The sequence below is a fragment of the Antennarius striatus genome, chromosome 23 (assembly GCF_040054535.1).
Source record: "Antennarius striatus isolate MH-2024 chromosome 23, ASM4005453v1, whole genome shotgun sequence".
Lineage (NCBI taxonomy): Eukaryota > Metazoa > Chordata > Actinopteri > Lophiiformes > Antennariidae > Antennarius > Antennarius striatus.
The window spans coordinates 1528000-1545957 of record NC_090798.1 but is presented as its reverse complement, the minus strand read 5'-3'; the positions used below and the strand labels follow the sequence as shown (position 1 = coordinate 1545957).

The 17958-nt window shown below is 40.8% G+C and overlaps 3 protein-coding genes across 3 annotated transcripts in view; 2 read left to right on the top strand and 1 right to left on the bottom strand.

Annotated features, from left to right (window-relative positions):
• chd3 (chromodomain helicase DNA binding protein 3) overlaps positions 1-1361 on the top strand; it is a 31857-nt gene extending 30496 nt beyond the window's left edge. Inside the window, exon 40 of the mRNA XM_068307609.1 lies at positions 512-1361. Coding sequence (XP_068163710.1) covers positions 512-615 — 104 coding nt within the window. The 3' untranslated portion in view covers positions 616-1361. The remainder of the gene's footprint in view (positions 1-511) is intronic.
• A 5193-nt stretch (positions 1362-6554) lies between these two features.
• tnfsf12 (TNF superfamily member 12) lies at positions 6555-13558 on the bottom strand. The gene is made up of 6 exons (XM_068308794.1): positions 13241-13558; positions 11785-11866; positions 9771-9827; positions 9606-9629; positions 9372-9499; positions 6555-8607 (listed from the first exon to the last, which is right to left on the bottom strand). The coding sequence occupies exons 1-6, from the start codon at positions 13412-13414 to the stop codon at positions 8332-8334; spliced, it is 741 nt and encodes a 246-aa protein (XP_068164895.1). The 5' UTR covers positions 13415-13558; the 3' UTR covers positions 6555-8331.
• A 413-nt stretch (positions 13559-13971) lies between these two features.
• LOC137590932 (diamine acetyltransferase 1-like) lies at positions 13972-17103 on the top strand. Its single transcript, XM_068308795.1, has 7 exons — positions 13972-14105; positions 15814-15946; positions 16040-16085; positions 16245-16328; positions 16433-16534; positions 16629-16669; positions 16795-17103. Exons 2-7 carry the CDS (start codon positions 15884-15886, stop codon positions 16960-16962), a joined length of 504 nt encoding a protein of 167 aa, XP_068164896.1. The 5' UTR covers positions 13972-14105; positions 15814-15883; the 3' UTR covers positions 16963-17103.
• Positions 17104-17958: the final 855 nt, after the last annotated feature.

The following is a 17958-nucleotide window of genomic DNA, read 5'->3' as shown; positions in this document are numbered from 1 at the left end:
ATTTCGTTATTAACCTTTATTTATACCGTCGGGTTCTTTTTATGTCTTTTAACCATAACATTTTTCTTTTCCAAGCAAATCCAGATAATGAAAGTAACGTTTTCTTGTTTTGTAATTTTACCTTTCTGTCAGGATCAATTGATCCATTACTGTGACCTATATATGGGTTTGAAGGGGGGGGGGTAGTTGATTCCTCCATCTTTCTCCCTAATTCCTGTCGAAGCTTTCAGCCATCATATCTAATAAAATTTAAACGTACAGCTGCAAGAATTTAACTCAAAAACCCTAAATAAGGTAAAACAATGAATCCATCGACTTGGATTACTTGGAAAAATGTGACGGGAATCTTAAGGGGTTCCCGGCTGGGGGGGTCGGAATATTGGATCTATTGTATCCGGAGGGACATCCAAAGGTCCTAATAGCGTGATCAATGTTTCCCTTCAAACCCGCCTGACGTTTAATGTGTGTGTGTGTGTGTGTGTGTGTGTGTGTGTGTGTGTGTCCCTTACAGTGTTGAACGGGCCCCCCATGTCTGTAAAGAAGGAGCGGGAGGCAGAACTGCTGGTGAACCGACGGGAGCAGCGCAGCGGAGAGGTCATCTGTATCGACGACTAGACTGCACACACACACACACACACACACACACAATCACACACACACACACACACACACACACACACACACACACACGCACACACACACACTGAAATCCATCTGCTGCGAGGATCTCTTCAAGGAGTTTTCTGAAACTTAAACTCTGCTGACCGGTACTCCACGAAAAACAATCACTCCCAGAACAGTACACACACACGTGCACTTGACTGTACACACACACACACACACACACACACACACACACACACACACACACACACACACACACACACACACACACACACACACACACAGACACAACACGTAGTGCAAACATGATCTCATAACTTCTCGTGACCTTTTTCTCGTCTGCCTCAAACCATTATACTCCTCATGAGTGGCCTCTTCACACAGGCCTCCTCCTCTTCCTCCTCCTCCTCCTCCTCCTTGGGATGCTTCTAACCTCATCTACACACACACACACACACACACACACACACACACACACACACGCACACAAACGCTCGATCCACCTCAACCCTGCAAACCTTTTCGATTCCTCCCGTTAGAACATGTAACCTTCCTCCTCTTCCTCCTCCTCCTCTTCCTCCTCTTCCTCCTGGTCCTTAAACGCAAACAGGAAGCTGCATGTGAAAACCGTTTCCACCGCCACGCTCTGAAGCATGCTCTAATCACAGTAACGCCGTCTCGTGTCAAGCCGTGCCTATACAGTCGTCTTCACGCTAAAATCGTCCCGGAGAGGCTGAAGCTGCTGAAGCTGCTGAAGCTGCTGAAGCTGCTGAAGCTGCTGAAGCTGCTGAAGCTGCTGAAGCTGCTGAAGCTGCTGAAGCTGCTGAAGCTGCTGAAGCTGCTGAAGCTGCTGAAGCTGCTGAAGCTGCTGAAGCTGCTGAAGCTGCTGAAGCTGCTGAAGCTGCTGAAGCTGCTGAAGCTGCTGAAGCTGCTGAAGCTGCTGAAGCTGCTGAAGCTGCTGAAGCTGCTGAAGCTGCTGAAGCTGCTGAAGCTGCTGAAGCTGCTGAAGCTGCTGAAGCTGCTGAAGCTGCTGAAGCTGCTGAAGCTGCTGAAGCTGCTGAAGCTGCTGAAGCTGTCGCCTCCGACCCCGGGGTTTCTCCTTTTTTTAAATTTTATTTTTATTTTTTATCAAACGGTACGCGACCGGATTAAGACACGCAGCCAGGATGACGCGATGATTCTATTCAGGACTCGTTCGACCACAAGTATTAGCCGCCATCTTTGCATTCCTAGTTCTAGATTATGTACAGAGCTTTGAAGTATTTGTGGGTGTGTGGGAGGGGGGGTTCTCCAGAAAAGGCCTCACACGACAACGCTATTTTTCAGAAACCTCCTAATGAATGTTTATAACCTTTCATAAGCAAGTCAGTGTTATTAAAACTTATTAATCGCCCCCTGAACACTCCTCCCCTCCTTATTCCCTCCCTCCCTTTCCGATCTTTCTTTCTATTTCTTTCTACGATCCCGTGATATATTTTGCGTATTTAAACGAACCCGTTCGTGTTCTCTTTTGTGTTTTCGACTCTCGCGATTGTCATCGTCGATGTTGCTGTTTGTCGTCGCTATTTTTCGAGAAAGAGCTTCTACCAAAAGAGACCTTTTTTTTTTTTTTTAAATTTGTAACTATGGAAACTGTACTATGCCATGTTCATTCGATAATTTGCAAGAGAACGCAAAACGAAGAAGTTGCGCTAACTTCAGAGGTAGACGTATTACAAGAAAAACTTTTTCTTGCTTTTGTTTTAAAATTTGGGGCTCGCAAATGACGTGCATATATAGATAATTAAGACGCGTGTAACCCTAAAAGCTTCTCTGAGCAAAAAAAAAAGAAAATGTAAACTATATAAGTCCAGTAAATCGGAGGCTGGAAATTAATTTTATATACCGCATCATTTAAAAAAAAAATAAAGCGCCTTAATAAACGTAGCTGAACAAATGTAAAGTCATCAAAGTGAATTACAAACCTGATGTCAATCTGTCAGTTTGATTTAAGTTAAAACAAAAGATAGCTTAATGATGTTGTTAATTTATCCCATTAATCCCACACATTTACGCCGATCCTCCCAGGAAGTAGTCCGTTTTTACAAATTTACGTGTCCCTGAGCTAAAATGTTGAGTCAAATAAAAAGCACTTACTTCTTCTTTTTTTTGTTTTTTTTTGTTTTCACTTTTAATTTCTCCTGTCTCCAGATTTTGTGTTATTTTTCTGGGTATCTTGTGTCACTGTGGATGTTGTGGTGCCAATCAAAAGATGAGTGCCAGTTAAACATGTCGATGATGACGCGTCTCCTTTTTTTTTTCTTTTTTCTTTTGTTTGTAATAAAACTGAATGAAATGAAAAAAACAAAAAGAAAAAGTGTGGATTTCTTCTTTTTTTTATAATAATGTTTTTTTCCATTTAGCGCACATTTTTTTGTTTTTAGCCGTGCTAGCAGCGGCTAACGGGATGATAGGTGATCTCATGTTAGCATAAGTGTTCATTAACGACTGTTGTCGTGGTAACCACCATGAATATGGTAAACATTCTACTTACTAAAGATTAGCCTGTTATCACTAATACTGTGATTACATCCCACTTCAAAGCGGTGATGTATTGTAATTGTCAGTGTTCGTGTGTTCATACGTACGTACGTACGTACGTTAGTTCACCAAAAATATTCGCAACCATTGCTGATGAAACAAAAAGCACATTACTCGGGCAGCAAAGGGGATAAAAATGAAATTATGACCTTGACCTTGAGAAAACTAGGTCAAGGTCAAATTTCAACTTTTGTACACTCAGGAAATGGATAAGATAGACGAGGTAGAAGGCCAGTGTGAGTAAGACCGTAGATCAAAGCTAGTGTTGTGATCGATGACAGTAGGTCAGAGCATTAGCTTTGATCTTTGACTTATGCAAGTAGGTAACATTTTGGATTCAGGGGTGTCGCAGGATGTTGCAGTCTGTGACTGCGTTGGTTCTTGTTTTATTTGCGTCAGCATTTAGCTCAATTTGCCGCTCAAGTGCATCCTCGGGGCGCTACGGCAGCTACAGCTAGCATGTTTCAAACATACATACGGTATAAAACAGACCTATCAGTGCTAGTTTACACATAAACATTGAGGATAAATGCTAAAATATAGCAACACATTTTTTAAGAGAGAGAAAAATATATTTTTATGTGCAAACATTAGCCTCAAATAAGGTAATATAGCTGGTGCTGCAAAATCACACCTTTCAGTGACCTGAAGGAGTTTGTATATTAAAGTTTATATTTGTGTGGATTAGGTTGTGTAACTTCTTTCTTTCAAAGGTTACAGTTGTGGTTTAAAAAAGTAATAACTTCCTCTCTTTATGTGCAAAATTCCACCTAAAATATGTTTCATGGCCTCTTTTGTTGCATCATTTCAATCCCGTACTTTTTATGACAGCATGAAGTCTATAATTAAATTGAAATCTAAAATTAAAACGTGTCTCATTTCCTGCTAATACTTCAACATTAATAAAACGAAGTATTTTTGATGCTGTTGATTATTAGTATCGCCGCCAAGTAGGTTTTGTTTTCACATGTTGGTCGGTCAGAAGTATTACAAACATTACACAACGGATATCCATGAATGTTAAACTTAGATTATATTTAAAGTGAGTTTTTAAAATAAAAACACTGAAAGATCCTGAGATGCATGAATCTAAATGAAAAAGATGTTAGTTCTGTAAATTTACTTATTTATATGTAATAATTATTGCAGATCCTTATAAATTAGGGTCCACCAGATTTGAATAGTTAGAGTTGAATTCTTATTCTAGATTCTTGCTGCTTGAGAAGCAAAGATGTGCTAAACGTAACTCTGCATTGCTTGTATTGATTAATGAATGTCCGTAACACCAGATCGATTAATGGACTCATTAATGACAGTTGTTGCCGGGGGTTACCGTTGCTCATCAGGTGGTTCTGCAGGTTGGCGTTGGCTCGTCTCCCACTGTCTGCACTGCAGTGACCTTGAGGAACTGGTGATTCATGGTGAAGGTGAGGGGTCATCAGTTCAGACAGATTGATGCTGCTCACTATTCACTATTATCTTTGCTTTATGGTTTGTGCTGGATTCCTATTCAGCGCACACTGACACGCTCATTATAGATAATAACCTTATTGCCTTGGGTCAATGCTTTTCTCTACGTTTGTTTCTTCTGCTGAATGTTTTTAAAGAAGGAAAGGAATCTAAGAAGTGTAACTAAATATGTGTATTTAGTGTATATATTTTAGTTTTGCAAGAAAAGAACATTTGAATCGCAGACATAACAGATTACTGGAACAAAATCAAGGCTTTGGTCGCATTAATCTTGATAAAGATAAATGGATTAATCCCCAAAGGGGCCCAAGACAAATCTTTGCTTTACAAAAGTGAATAAATGGTTATAACAGAAAATGGGGCAAACTTGTTTTCACTCTCCTCATACTATATATAATAATACAACATAATAATCTTAGAGATCTAGCGTCATTAATACGAGTTACTTTTCCAAAGTAAACACTGTTTATTTAGCATCTCAGGCTAACCCTGATGACAGGCTGATCAGTCAAAGTAGTTAATGGGTTATTTGTTCAGTTTGACCCTACAGACATAATGTCCAGTGTGTGTTGTACTATAATGGTATGAAAAAGTGATTTTCCTTTATAAATCACTGGTTGTTCATAAATTTGGGCACCCTTTTTGTTTTTTATTGATTCCAATACCTTCAGCATTGAATATTGGAACACATAATTTGTCTGTTCAGCTCGTTGACCCTTGACCTATGTACACAGGTGAAGCCAATCAAGAGGAAGTGTATTAGAGGAGCTGATTGGAAGCTGTTCTCCTTTTGCATCTTCTGTGAAACATGGGAGCCTCAAAGCAGCCGTCAAATGACCTGAAAGCGACGATTGTCCGCTGTGGCGTGGCTTAAAGCGGGGTGTTCTCGCTGGAAACCATCAAACCAACTGAAATGGAGATGTTCGGTAAAGATTTATCAGGAATACTTTCAACCAGAATCTTCTATCTTAATGGAAGATAGAAGATGTTGTTAGACTGTTATTTCTGTAAAATTTAATTTTATTTATTGTGATGCCCAAATTTATGCACCTGCCTGCTTTTGTTTAAATAACTATTGTACACTTTCTGTAAGTCCAATAAACTAGATTTCACTTGTCAAATAGCACTGTGTTTGTCTGCTATAGGATATATTTCTTTTGTATGCTATATTTTCTTTTTAAATCAGTTATGTATAAAAGAAAATCTCTAAAATTATCAGAGGTGCCCAAACTTTTTCAAACCACTGTATCTGCAGCTTAAAGGGTATAGCTCATTTAAATATTTGAATACCTTACTGTAATTTACGGCACAGGTTTAGAAATGCAATAATGACACATTTTTGCCACTTGGGGGCAGTGTGACAACTAATAATTATAATTCTAACACTTTATTCCCTCAAACAGTCGTCATTTTTACTTTCGACCAACGCTGAGCAGCATTAGAAGTAGATTTTTTGATGAATTTAAATCCTAAACTTGCTTTACTTTAGGTTGTTTTGGTCTCCACCAACTCCTGACGAACACTTTTGGTCCTGTAGCTGTTAAACGCTCCTCTATATTCTCCTAATTTTGACTTTTAATCTGCATTTCCGTGTTAGATTAAGACGTTTGCAGCGAGTTCATCACAGCTCTTCAGCTCAAACGCGCTGCTGGTTGTAGTTGAGTCACCAGCAACAGCCAAAACAAGGAGCTGAAAGATGCTAAAACGCTCCATAGAGCTGCACTGCAGATCGGTAATGACTTTGACAGTTGGAGGACATTATGTGTTTCTGTTTTGATTTAAAAAGACTTGGTTTTAAGGCTCATTTAGAACCCAGAATGTGTATTTCGCCAAACTAATTTGAAAAAGCACCACCCTTCAACACGACAGAAAACTTTATTCAACATTATAATAATGACTGAGTGGAGAAGAAATGCCGTTGCATACATCATCATTTTACTTCACAAGACTGTCCAAGATGGTAAAAAACAGATTTTTTTTAATAGAAAATATAAGAATGGGGGCAGAAAAGTGTGTGTGTGTGTGTGTGTGTGTGTGTGTGTGTGTGTGTGTGTGTGTGTGTGTGTGTGTGTGTGTGTGTGTGTGTGTGTGTGTGTGTGTGTAAAAACAAGTATTTTCCCTACATGCACACTCAAGACCTTCAGCTGTGTGGTTCAGGTTCAGATTCAGGAAGTGAAAATTTAGATGGTTGCTGGGGTGTGTGTGTGTGTGTGTGTGTGTGTGGTCTAATCGGTGCTGACAGGGAAATATGAGGTGCTGGGGGGGGGGTTGAGGGAGGCGTGGAGGGACGACTGAGACACAAAGGGGAAGAGGACAGCGATGAGGAAATCACACAGAACACGTCGAAACAGAATCTGACATCTTTCTCTTTGAAAAAACATGAAAGTTTGGCTCCAATTAAAAACTGGCTGCAGTAAAGTGCTGAGGAGGAAACCAAAAGCGGCTCATCCACAAAAACTACTTATAAACAAGAGTGGGAGTGCTGAACCCGCGGCTGGAAATACACTGTTTGTGTAGCAGCCGGGAATATTACAGAACGCAACAGCAGCATATGAGAAAATGTGTGTCTGCGGACTCAAACGGACGTCGATCATAGCAGAAAAATGTTAAAAAAAAATAAAAAATCAAGTTTAAATGTGCCTGAAAGTGTTAAAAAAAACAAGTAAAAATGACTGAGAAGAGATGAAAAAGAGAGATTTCCCTCAGACACCAAAATCATCATCAGGATGAAAATCTTTTTTTTTTTCTTTCTTAGTTACCGGATTGGAAAATCCAAAGAATTCCAAATTTTTAGTTGCGGTTCAACTGTTGTGAACGGATGATTTAACAGAATCCTTGGACGTGACGGTTAACGCGTCGTCAGACAGTTCATATTTAAATTTATACGCTTTTAAAAAAAGTACAAAAAGCAAAGCCGATAAAAATACCTCACAATCAAATTTAATTTTACAGCACAAATTCACATCCGTTGCTCTTTCTTTGCCAGCTCCTGACTTTATATGCACATATATATATATATATTTAATATATATTTTAAAAAAAAAGTGAAGTATATACAAAATTTGCAGTAATTTCACTCTCACACATCAGGCAATGCAAAGATGAATCGGTATCGACAAAAGATCGTTGGATTCGTTGGATTTCACCAGAACTGCGTCGTTTAAAAACTCATGTCGGCTGATTTTTTTTTTTTTGGTGTCCAGCTCTCAGACGTTTTGAGGCACCGCTGATATAAAAGTGGTTGGTGCATGCACAGCTTTACTGTCAGTCTTTCCAAAAAAAAAAAAAAAAAAGAGTGTAAGCATTATTAAATTGACATGATACAAAAGATAAGATGAACATCCAAGTATTTTTTTTTCTTTAATATGAAGCCCTTCATCTACAGAGTGGTTTTCCGTCACATCTCATCAGACGACGAGGACTTTTGTCCACTTAGGATCGTGGTTTTAATCCAAAACAGCACCGCTGTCCAGAAAAAATTAAAAAAAAAAAAATCCTGCAACAACTTCCGACATTTGTCTTTCAAATTAAAAGTCTTTTGGCGACGACAACTCGTGAGTGTTTTGCCATGCAGGAAAAAAATAAAATAAAAAATCTCATCCGTACCAAAAAAAATCAAATAAAAGCAGTTTTCAGATGAGTCAGAAGGTCCCAGCTTCAGTTGACTTTAAAGATGCTGAAGATGTGAGGCGAGGCCGAGCGGTTCCCCACCGTGTGGAGCCTGAAGGACGAGCCGGTGATGGCCTGCAGCTCCACGCCTTTGTCCAATCGCAGGAGGCCGGACACCTGGCAGGGCTTCAGGAAGTGGAAGGGGTGTGGCCCGGCGGAGGGCGTGGTCCCGTATCCCTCCATGCATTGCAGCTTCTGAGGCCTCTGGCCGATGGTGATCACGTCCAGCTTCACGTACTGCGACTGCTGCTCGTTGAACAGCACCTGAGGAGAACGGGAGCGAGAGCTAATCCCACTGATTCAGGCTGTCCAGAGTCCTGCTATCACAATCCTTTCCTGTTCTTTTTTTTTTTTTTATTGGTTAGATTTTATCCAGACTTCTGTCAGCTTGACCAGACCAAAAGTCTGGAGATTAGTGGAAACATGATATCCACACAAAAAAAGAAAAAACACACTCGAGACACACCAGCGATGTGATGTTTGCTCAAAATAAAGGCTGTTTTATATAAAGCTGCACTGGAATAGTAAGAAAAGGCAACAAAGGTTTCTAACATTTCTTTACCTACACCAGGAAACTATGACGCCGCGCTGAATGGAAAAGTTCTATCTTAAAACTGTTGAATTCTTCTTTTTTTTGGGACCAAATCAAAACCATGTGTTGCTTTTAAAAAGACATCAATCGTTTCTAATAGTTTTGGATTTAAAGGTTTTTGGTGCTGATAACAAAACTTTCCATACCTGTCACATTTGAGGAATATAAAAATCATTATTCTCATCGTAAAACCGTCTTCTCCTAACGCTATTTTTGACAAATTCTTACGAGGACTTGAATTCGGTTGGCGATGATAGAAAACATTCGCCATCGGCACTTTTCAGCGACAAAAATTCAGCGGAAAGAAAAGATCTTGACGTCATTTTCATCTCATTTTTAAGTCAATTTATGATTTCCATCACCTCCCAGGTGAAACATCTGGCGTTAAGCCTTTTTTCACGTCAATAAACTACAAATCCCAGCAGTCAACGCTCACCTGACAGAACAGGAAGTAGACGCCGGCTTTCTCCACGGTGAAGGTGCCTTGCTCCTTGTTGTACCTCACCGCTTTGCTCATATTGAGCGTCCTCTCCTCCCATCCTTTTATCACGCCGCCTTCTCCCACTGATGCGCAAAACAGAAACACACAAATATTTCACTTTCAAGGATTTCATAGACTTCACACCCCCCCCCACCTCCATCCCCATCCTTCATTTCTGATGACTCCTACCTTGCTGAGAGGAGACTCTGGTTACTGGCGGAAAAGCGAAGGAGACATTGAAAGAGAAAGAAAAGGGGAAAGTCAATTAAGATTTTATGAGTGCAATCATATCGGGGGGTGTATGATTTAAACCGCTGGAGCAGACGGCGAGCAGCGATCTGCCAGGCCACTTACTCTCGAAATGAGACGCCGCTTTCTTTCCATTTCCATTCCTCCCTCGCATCGTCCCCCCTTTTTTTTTTTTTTTTTTTTTTTTGGAAAAGCAAGAGAGAGAGAGAGAGAATATGAGTTTGAATGGCAGAGAAAATACTTCTGTGGTTTCTTTGATAAAACAATCATTCCCATCTGTATCTGTCTAATAACACGGTGTGTTAATTTGCAGCCGTTTCGATTCCGACCTAAGCTTGTTTTAATGCGGTTAGCAGATGGATAAAGGATTTCCTTTCACGTGCTTCAATATATTTCCTCAAACTATTTTCAGTCGCAGGCATGTGCCTCCTTTCTTTTCTTTTTTTTTTTTTTTTTCCTGTGGGGGCTAATCTTAGTGCCAGCTGGTCGCAGTCATCTAGAAAATACAGAATATGGAGGAAGAGGCTGAGGGAGGATGGAGAGTGTGTGTGTGTGTGTGTGTGTGTGTGTGTGTGTGTGTGTGTGTGTGTTCTGACGAGGGAGGGGGGGAATTAATGAGAAAGCATCCGAAGAGACGTCGCAGGAAATGCTAAATAAGAGAAATGAAGTGTGAGAATACGCGAGTCCAAAAAAACCATCTGCGGCGGCGCCGTGACCCCAAAAGACTGGATTTGGAGCGTGAAGCAACAGCTGTGATAAAAACAATAAATAAAACGCAACAAGATCCAGATCGCTGCTCTTTTTACTCTCTAAATGTGTCAAACTCATGGCCCGGGGGCCAAATGTGGCCCCCCTGCATCATTTTATGTGGCCCGTGAGAGCATGAAAGGTCATAGTGTCTAAAATAGGTCAAAAATGTGCAGAGAAACAGATTTTTTCTGTGTAACTTTAATGTTTGTAACTTGAATAAGTCATAAATTTAGAGTTATTTAACATTAAGAAGTAGTTATATTTATTTTTCATTACATTAAGTTACATTTATTTATTTATTAGTTACATCTGGCCCTTTGAGGACAGCCGTGATGCTGAAAAATGAGTTTGACCCCCCCTTGATGTAAAAGTTTTTGCGATTCCGCACACGGGGAGCGACTTGAACTTCAATGTCGAACACAATCCTGCATGTATGACCTGTGAAATATGCGCTTTTGTGTTTGGAGAAGGCCCCACCGCCACGCAGGAATATTAAGTCCCTGCTAAAATAAGTCACAGGTGGGTGACCCCGGTAGGTTTTTTTTTTTTTTTTGGGGGGGGGGGGGTGTGACGCCTTCAGGCGCTACTGAGCTGCTGTCAGTCACGATCGCATCCTGCTAAAAAAAAACACAAAAAAAAACGCAAACTGGAAAAAGATGGGGTTTTTTTTTTTACCAATTGATATCCATGAATTTTCTGAACACGGTTTCATGTGTTTTGGAAGACAAAAGTAAGATATCAGTTACGAAAGAAAAAAAAAAAAAAAAAGATATATTTTTGGCAAAAGCGCGCAGCTGTCTAAGTGAATCCTTTTGTCAAATCTGGGTTTTTCATCCATCCAGAAAATAAAAATTTATTTAAAAAAAAAAAAAAAAAAATCATCTGAGGATTCGCTTATGAACAGAATGTGAACAATCCCGTGACGGTGACGCCAAACGGAGGCTATGAATACTGAAATGATAGGTCATCAGACGCCGCCGCCGCTGCTGCCGCCGCCGCCGCCGCCGCCGCCGCGCTCAGAGGGAGGGCGAACAAATCAATCTGATTGCCCAGAAGCGTGCAACAAGCCCTCGCTCCCGCGCCAGCTGGTTTTCTGGACTTTTTTGAGGCCTCGTCCTGCTCAAACCTGTAATTTCTCAAACAGTCATCCAGCTGCCTACTTCTTCCTGTGTCAACTTTTAGCAGCGGGTTGCGCCTTTTGCGGCCTGCCGGGGCCTGACCAAAGTGGCATGTGGGACGAGGCCTGGCCAGCGCTTGTGTTAAATGTTCTACCCCAGAAAAAAAAACAAAAAAACCAGTTGTTGGGTTTCGTGTCTGTCGTGATTTGAGTCGGACGACTAAAAAGCAGGAGATTCCGGAGCTTCTGTACCGTCTCTCTTCACCCTCTGCCCAACCAGGAGCTCTCTCTTCTCCAGGATGAGCTGAACGATGGCTTTCCTCTGCGTGTTGACCTGGTAGAAGGAGGGAGAATACACACCATTGACAAACATCCAATGAGATTATGATGACTTTTCTGCCCCCCCTCCCCCCATTGCTGCCATGCTGGCTTTAGAAACAACCCCAACACTTCCTCAGACCGGTTGCGACACCTAAACGCGTGTTTTTAGTGCTTCGCATTCCTCACATGTCTTCACTCCCCTTTCTAAGAAAGAAATGAATTTTGTCAAGCCAGCAAAAAGTTTTAATTCCTTGGCCGGGGGCCCCGCCGGAGTGACTGAAGGAGGTTCTATATGAAGTATGAGGACAAGTAGCGGAGGGAAAGTATGTTTAAATTTACTGCTACTGTGGAAATGAAGGCACAGAGTTGCTCCAGACGTTTCGCTCGCTGGCTCTCATCAGGAGTTGGCCAACGGTCAAATGGACAGAACCGGGGCCTCTTGGGAAAGGCTCCAGCGTCAACACTCCACGTGGCCAATTTTGGGGTATTTGTGTGTGTGTGTGTGTGTGTGTGTGTGTGTGTGTGTGTGAGTGTGTGTAGGTCTGTCAAGATGATCCACAGCCAAACCTGTCCCTCCTGATCTCAAATCCAGTGCAAAAACCTGGATTTGTAAATACCGTGAACTTGAAACCAGAAGAATTTCCATCAGCTCCTTTTTGGCTCCTTTTACCAGACATAATTTTGTCTTGTGATGCAACTTCATACCGGAGGGGGGGGGCTAACATTTACTGCAAAAAAAAAAAAAAAGGGGGGGGGGGGCACCGAGTCTCTAAAATGCACTTTGCACGAGAAAAAAACAAAAAAAAAAGATTTAGGATCGTTTCCTGCAAATAAAATAAAAATAAAATAAAAATAAATAAATAGGACTGCTGTGGAAAACATGTGATCCTGACCTGCGCGTAAAGACGCGCACGGTGCAAATAATTTACACTTGCCACACTTCATCATCCCCAACAGCCGCTGTGCAGTCAGCGGAGTAGAAAACGCGCTCCTGTGCCAAAATAGTTGAGGCTTTCCAGTAAATTGAGATAAAACTGGAGCACAACTGGCACCAGAGTAATTAAACATGGCGGGGGGAGTTGCGCACAAAAATAAGTCACTTCACATTCACTTGACTGCACTTTTTTTTTGTTTTTTTTGGTAACCAATAAATGTGCCAAAGCGGAAAAATGGCGCAAGAGAATATAGTGCGTGCAAGGAGGTGAAAGGAGTGAACTGGAGGTGGTGGTGGTGGTGGTGGTGGGGGGGGGGTCGCATTTTTCCATAAACCCCCCGCGAAGGTTCCCAGTAACAGCAGCCAAAAAAAGAAGTTACATAAGAGACACTTGAATCTGTGATTGTAAATATTATTACTGCGCCAATTACGCGTCGCGGTGCGGACACCAACCTGCTCCAGTCGCTCCTGCAGCGTCTTGAAGGACTGAGACAAGTCCCGCGTCTGTCTCCACGTCCACGCCGTGAACAGCGCGCTGCAGGCGGCCAGAGACAGAGCCACCAGGGCCAGGGAAGCCCAGACGACCCGCAGCTTGCGCACTCGCCTCCTCTGCAGAATCCGATGCATGTTGGTGCCGCTACTCACCGCCGCAGACCCCTCCGAAGACGAAGCCCTCGATTCAACTCCATTCCAGCGGAGCTTCAAGTCCCTCCAGACGCATTCCTGTCCGAATGTCCATTTGGGAGGGTGGGGGTGGGGGGGTGGGTGCAAGAAATACTCGCCAGAAGCAGTGATTTCAAACACGTTGAGGGGTTATTTTTCGGTTACAGGAGGTTTAAAGCAACAAAACATCCGATCCTCCCTCCGCGTAAATAACAGCCACCATCCTCAGCGGAGCGATCCGTCTCCAAATGCCAGACAAACTGCAAGTTGCGCACATCAACTGTTGCATCCTTCTCCTTGCGATTCGTTGACTCAGCTTCTTGCCTTCCCTTTAAACTGCGTGCTGGGGGGTCACTCTTATTAGACACTGAGCGCACACGCGTGGATTCACACACGCACGCACACTTTGGAGGTGAACTTTCCGTGCGTCCTCGGAGGGATCCGGTGTTGCGCTACCAGCGGGAGTCCGTCGTAAAAACCAACGAGGGGAGCGAAAGGAAAACACACCGCGGCTTCCTCCGCTCCTCACACGGCTTTCATCAAGTTGCATGCCTTGAAAATATGTGCCATTCACGCGTGGAACAGTTCCGTCCGCGACCGCACGGTGGCGGCAGCGCGCACGGAGACGGCTGTGACGTGTAGGGCGATCCGACAGGTGAGCCAAAGAGCGCTGCAGTACGGAAGACGATTAGGGCCAAATAATAGTAATAATAATAATAATAATAATAATAATAATAATAATAATAATAATAATAATAATAATAATAATAATAATAATAATAATAATAATAATAATAATAATAATAATAATAATAGTAATAATAATAATAATAATAATAATAATAATAGTAATAGTAATAGTAATAGTAATAATAATAATAATAATAATAGTTGTAGTATTAGTAATAAAAATTATAATTATCATTATCATTGTTATTATTGGAAGTCTATTGTTATTATTATTTTTTATTCATAATAAAAAATAAATAAATAAATAAAAGTTATTATTAAGATCAACACCACCACCAAAAACAACAACAACAACAATAATAATAATAATTATTAATAATAATCTATCTATCTATCTATCTATCTATCTATCTATCTATCTATCTATCTATCTATCTATCTATCTATCTATCTATCTATCTATCTATCTATCTATCTATCTAATAATAATAATAATAATAATAATAATAATAATAATGATGATAATAATAATAATAATAATAATAATAAAATAATCGTCATCATACTGTAAAATTCTGACATTATTGTACACTATAAAATATTAATGAATTAAAACAGTTATAGACTTAAATGTTTACATTGCTTTAGGAGCCAAAATGTGGGAATCAATATGTTAAAACACTTCTATACTTTCTTGTCTTTGTATGGAAACATTTAGTCCACAGATATGACAGAAATCTGTTTTGAGGAATCCAAGTTGGGAATAAAAAGAATTAATAGCTCCATGTCTGGCATTCTGACGGGAAGTTTCAGACGAGGGAGATTAAAAATATCTCATGTACTCTCTCTGTATCTGTGAGCACACTAAATGTTCTTTCCCCCCCCTTGATGACGTCTGGATTGATCATGTTGAAGGACGGATGCATGAATTTTTCACAAACAAACGTCCCAAAGATGAAAAAAATACCAGACATTCACACAAATGTTCAGCAAACAAAGTATGAAAAGGAACGCAAATTGTAAAAGCTACAAAGGCGGATCAGTGGTTTCTACTTGTTTACAGTGAGAGAAAACAAACTAAATATAACCCCCCCCCCACACACACACACACGGCTTTCATTAAATGTCTGGAAATTATACTAAAGGTTTTTTTTTTCTGAAAAGTAACGGAAAACCTTGCTCTCCTTGCTGTTTTTTATTTCTAGGAGAATCATTTCCCTTATCTTTTATTTTTGCCTCATCTCATATCCAAATATTTGCACTCCTCACACACAGAGGTCGTTTTAAATGATCTATTCAACACCCAAACATCACAACACAAGAGAAACCAATGAATTTAGGTCACCGCAAATGTGAATACAAACAGAAACCGACTGAATGAAGGTGATGAAGGTGTGCTGACCTTCTTCATCCCTTCCTGTTCTGTCCTGCATTTGGCAAAGTTCACGTAATTTGTCAGTTTCCTTGGTTGTAAATTAGGGAAAATATATCAAAAACTCAGTTGGAGCCGGGAGTCGAGGGATTCAGTAAAGTTAGCTGTGAAAACTGTTCTGCATATTATTGTTAGCAGGCAAACAGAAGTCAGCAAACTTTGATATTGTCCTCCCTACAGATGATTAAGTCATCCCAGACTCAGATGTCACTCAGCCTGTTTCTCTCTGCTGTCCTTTCAGTCGTCTTTCATTCCACATCCATCAGGACTCGACCGGAGAATCTCCACAGCGACGTCTTCCAGGTTTAACAATGGAGTTCTCTATCCGTCCAGCCACCCGGGACGACTGCAAGGACCTGGCCCGGATGGTCAGGGTGTGTGAACCCAGCATCCTTACAGGCTGTCCATACATCATCATCAGATATTGATAGGTCGATCAATGGAGTGTGTGTTTTTATGTTTAACAGGACCTGGCAGACTATCATGAGATCACAGAATATGTGACACAGACAGGTGGAGTTACGCTGGACTTTTAACTATCTTTTTTTAGATTTGATTTACCTGTACATGCAGTGAGATTCATGAACAGTTCCAGGACACAGAGGCTGATAAACAGAGCTAATAAATAACAAATGGAGCTCTTATCAGTGTTTTCTTTTATTCTACATCCAGACTTGGAGCAGGACGGCTTCAGGGAGAACCCTTGTTTCCATGCATTCATTGCTGAGGTGCCAGAACAACATAAAAGCAAAGACGGTGAGCGTTCTGCCTTAGCGAGTAGTCATGTAATCTATTACTGTGATGAAGATATGTTAAATAGGGTCATTAATTCTGAATTTTCTCAAAATACTCCCTTTCAGGATACACAAAGATCGGCTTTGCTTTGTACGTCTTCTCCTACTCCTTGATGTACAGCAGAAGCATCGTTTTGCAAATGTTGTACGTGATGGATGAGTTCAGAGGTACAGAACAAAGTCTGACCTCCCGTCTCTACTTCATGATGTCAACATCAGACAGATTGTGTATCGTCTTTAATACGTGGTGTCTGTCTCTCAGGGAAGGGTGTTGGTAAAGCACTTTTCAAGAAGGTCGCACAGGTGAGTAGAACAGCAGGCTGTTGTTTCATGTCTTACAGTTTAGAATGTAAATACCTATTTAATAATTTTAAACCTCTCCTCTATGACCCAGCAGCATTGATACGTCTTATTTGTCTGTCCTGCAGGAGGGCGTGGCCGCCGGCTGCAGACAGCTAACCTTTAAAATGTCTCATTGGAATAAATCAGCTTTAGGGTTTTATGTCAGTCAGGGTTGTCAAGATGACACGACTGAAATGGGATTACACCTGATGTCCTGCAGCAGAGACGTGATGGAGCGCCTGGACCAGTCCTAAACCAACACTAGAGTCACACTACAAGGTCATAGCCTTTCGGCACGAAATGAACTGCCATGAAATAAAACGTTAATATTCCATGGAGTAAATCTCTTAATTTAATATTAACATTATGTGATCTTTTTTTAGACCAATGGGTTATGTAGGGTTATGAAGAATAATTTGGATTATTAATATTTTATCTTCCATTAAATTGTTTGTTCTGTTATTAAACTTTATCTAACGTTCATCTGCTTGATCAGACTTTTATTACCAAAACACAGCGTCTACTTGTCTCATCATTCAGGGACTTAGAATCAATACAAGTTATTAATGATTACCGACTACTTATATAAGTCAAAAAGATCTACCAACTGCAAAAATGCAAAAAACATATTTATTTATAAATATATTGAGATTATACAGTATGTATGATTTACGTTGATGTATCTAGCATAAAAGCATGACACTATGTTGCACAATGCAACTCAATCTATGCTAATTTTTTGTCCTGAGTTCACTCTGATGACTAATATTGGATGGAATCAGCCAGTGATGCTGAGTCTAGACAGTAGCTGCTGGCAAATGATTAGCAGTCGTTGTGGGATGGGACTTGGACTTAATGATCCTCATGTGGGAAAAGGAGCTGACTGATGCAGTCAAAGAGGGAACACATTTCCTCATGTTGGGGTATTTTCCTCTGTGAGTAAGTTCCAGAAATGTCTGTGAGCTCTGGACTTCAGCTGAATGTCAGTTTGGTCTCATCTCCTCTGAACCAGTTCTTCAATTTGTGATGTGGCCGAATCAGCATCTTCCAGAAAAGGACAGAACATGAATGTAGAGACTGGCTCAAGCAAAAAAAAGTCTTGAAAGTGTTTTTCAGACTCTGTGTAAGTCCTTCCAGGACTTACACAGAGTGCAAGTGGACAACACGCAGCAAATGGACAACACACAGCAATACGACCTTGAATTATCCACTCATTTATTGACAATTAAAAGACAAGAAACGTGTTTTGT

Excerpts from the sequence above, each read along its gene's own strand:
- tnfsf12 (XM_068308794.1), bottom strand. The coding sequence starts at position 13,414 with ATGCATCGGATTCTGCAGAGGAGGCGAGTGCGCAAGCTGCGGGTCGTC. Across the intron at positions 9,828-11,784 it reads GCAGAGGGTGAAGAGAGACG|GGGGGACGATGCGAGGGAGG; the intron begins GTACAGAAGCTC and ends AAAAAAAAAAAG. Across the intron at positions 9,630-9,770 it reads AGCGGCGTCTCATTTCGAGA|TAACCAGAGTCTCCTCTCAG; the intron begins GTAAGTGGCCTG and ends CTTTTCCGCCAG.
- LOC137590932 (XM_068308795.1), top strand. The coding sequence starts at position 15,884 with ATGGAGTTCTCTATCCGTCCAGCCACCCGGGACGACTGCAAGGACCTG. Across the intron at positions 15,947-16,039 it reads ACCTGGCCCGGATGGTCAGG|GACCTGGCAGACTATCATGA; the intron begins GTGTGTGAACCC and ends TATGTTTAACAG. Across the intron at positions 16,329-16,432 it reads ACAACATAAAAGCAAAGACG|GATACACAAAGATCGGCTTT; the intron begins GTGAGCGTTCTG and ends ACTCCCTTTCAG.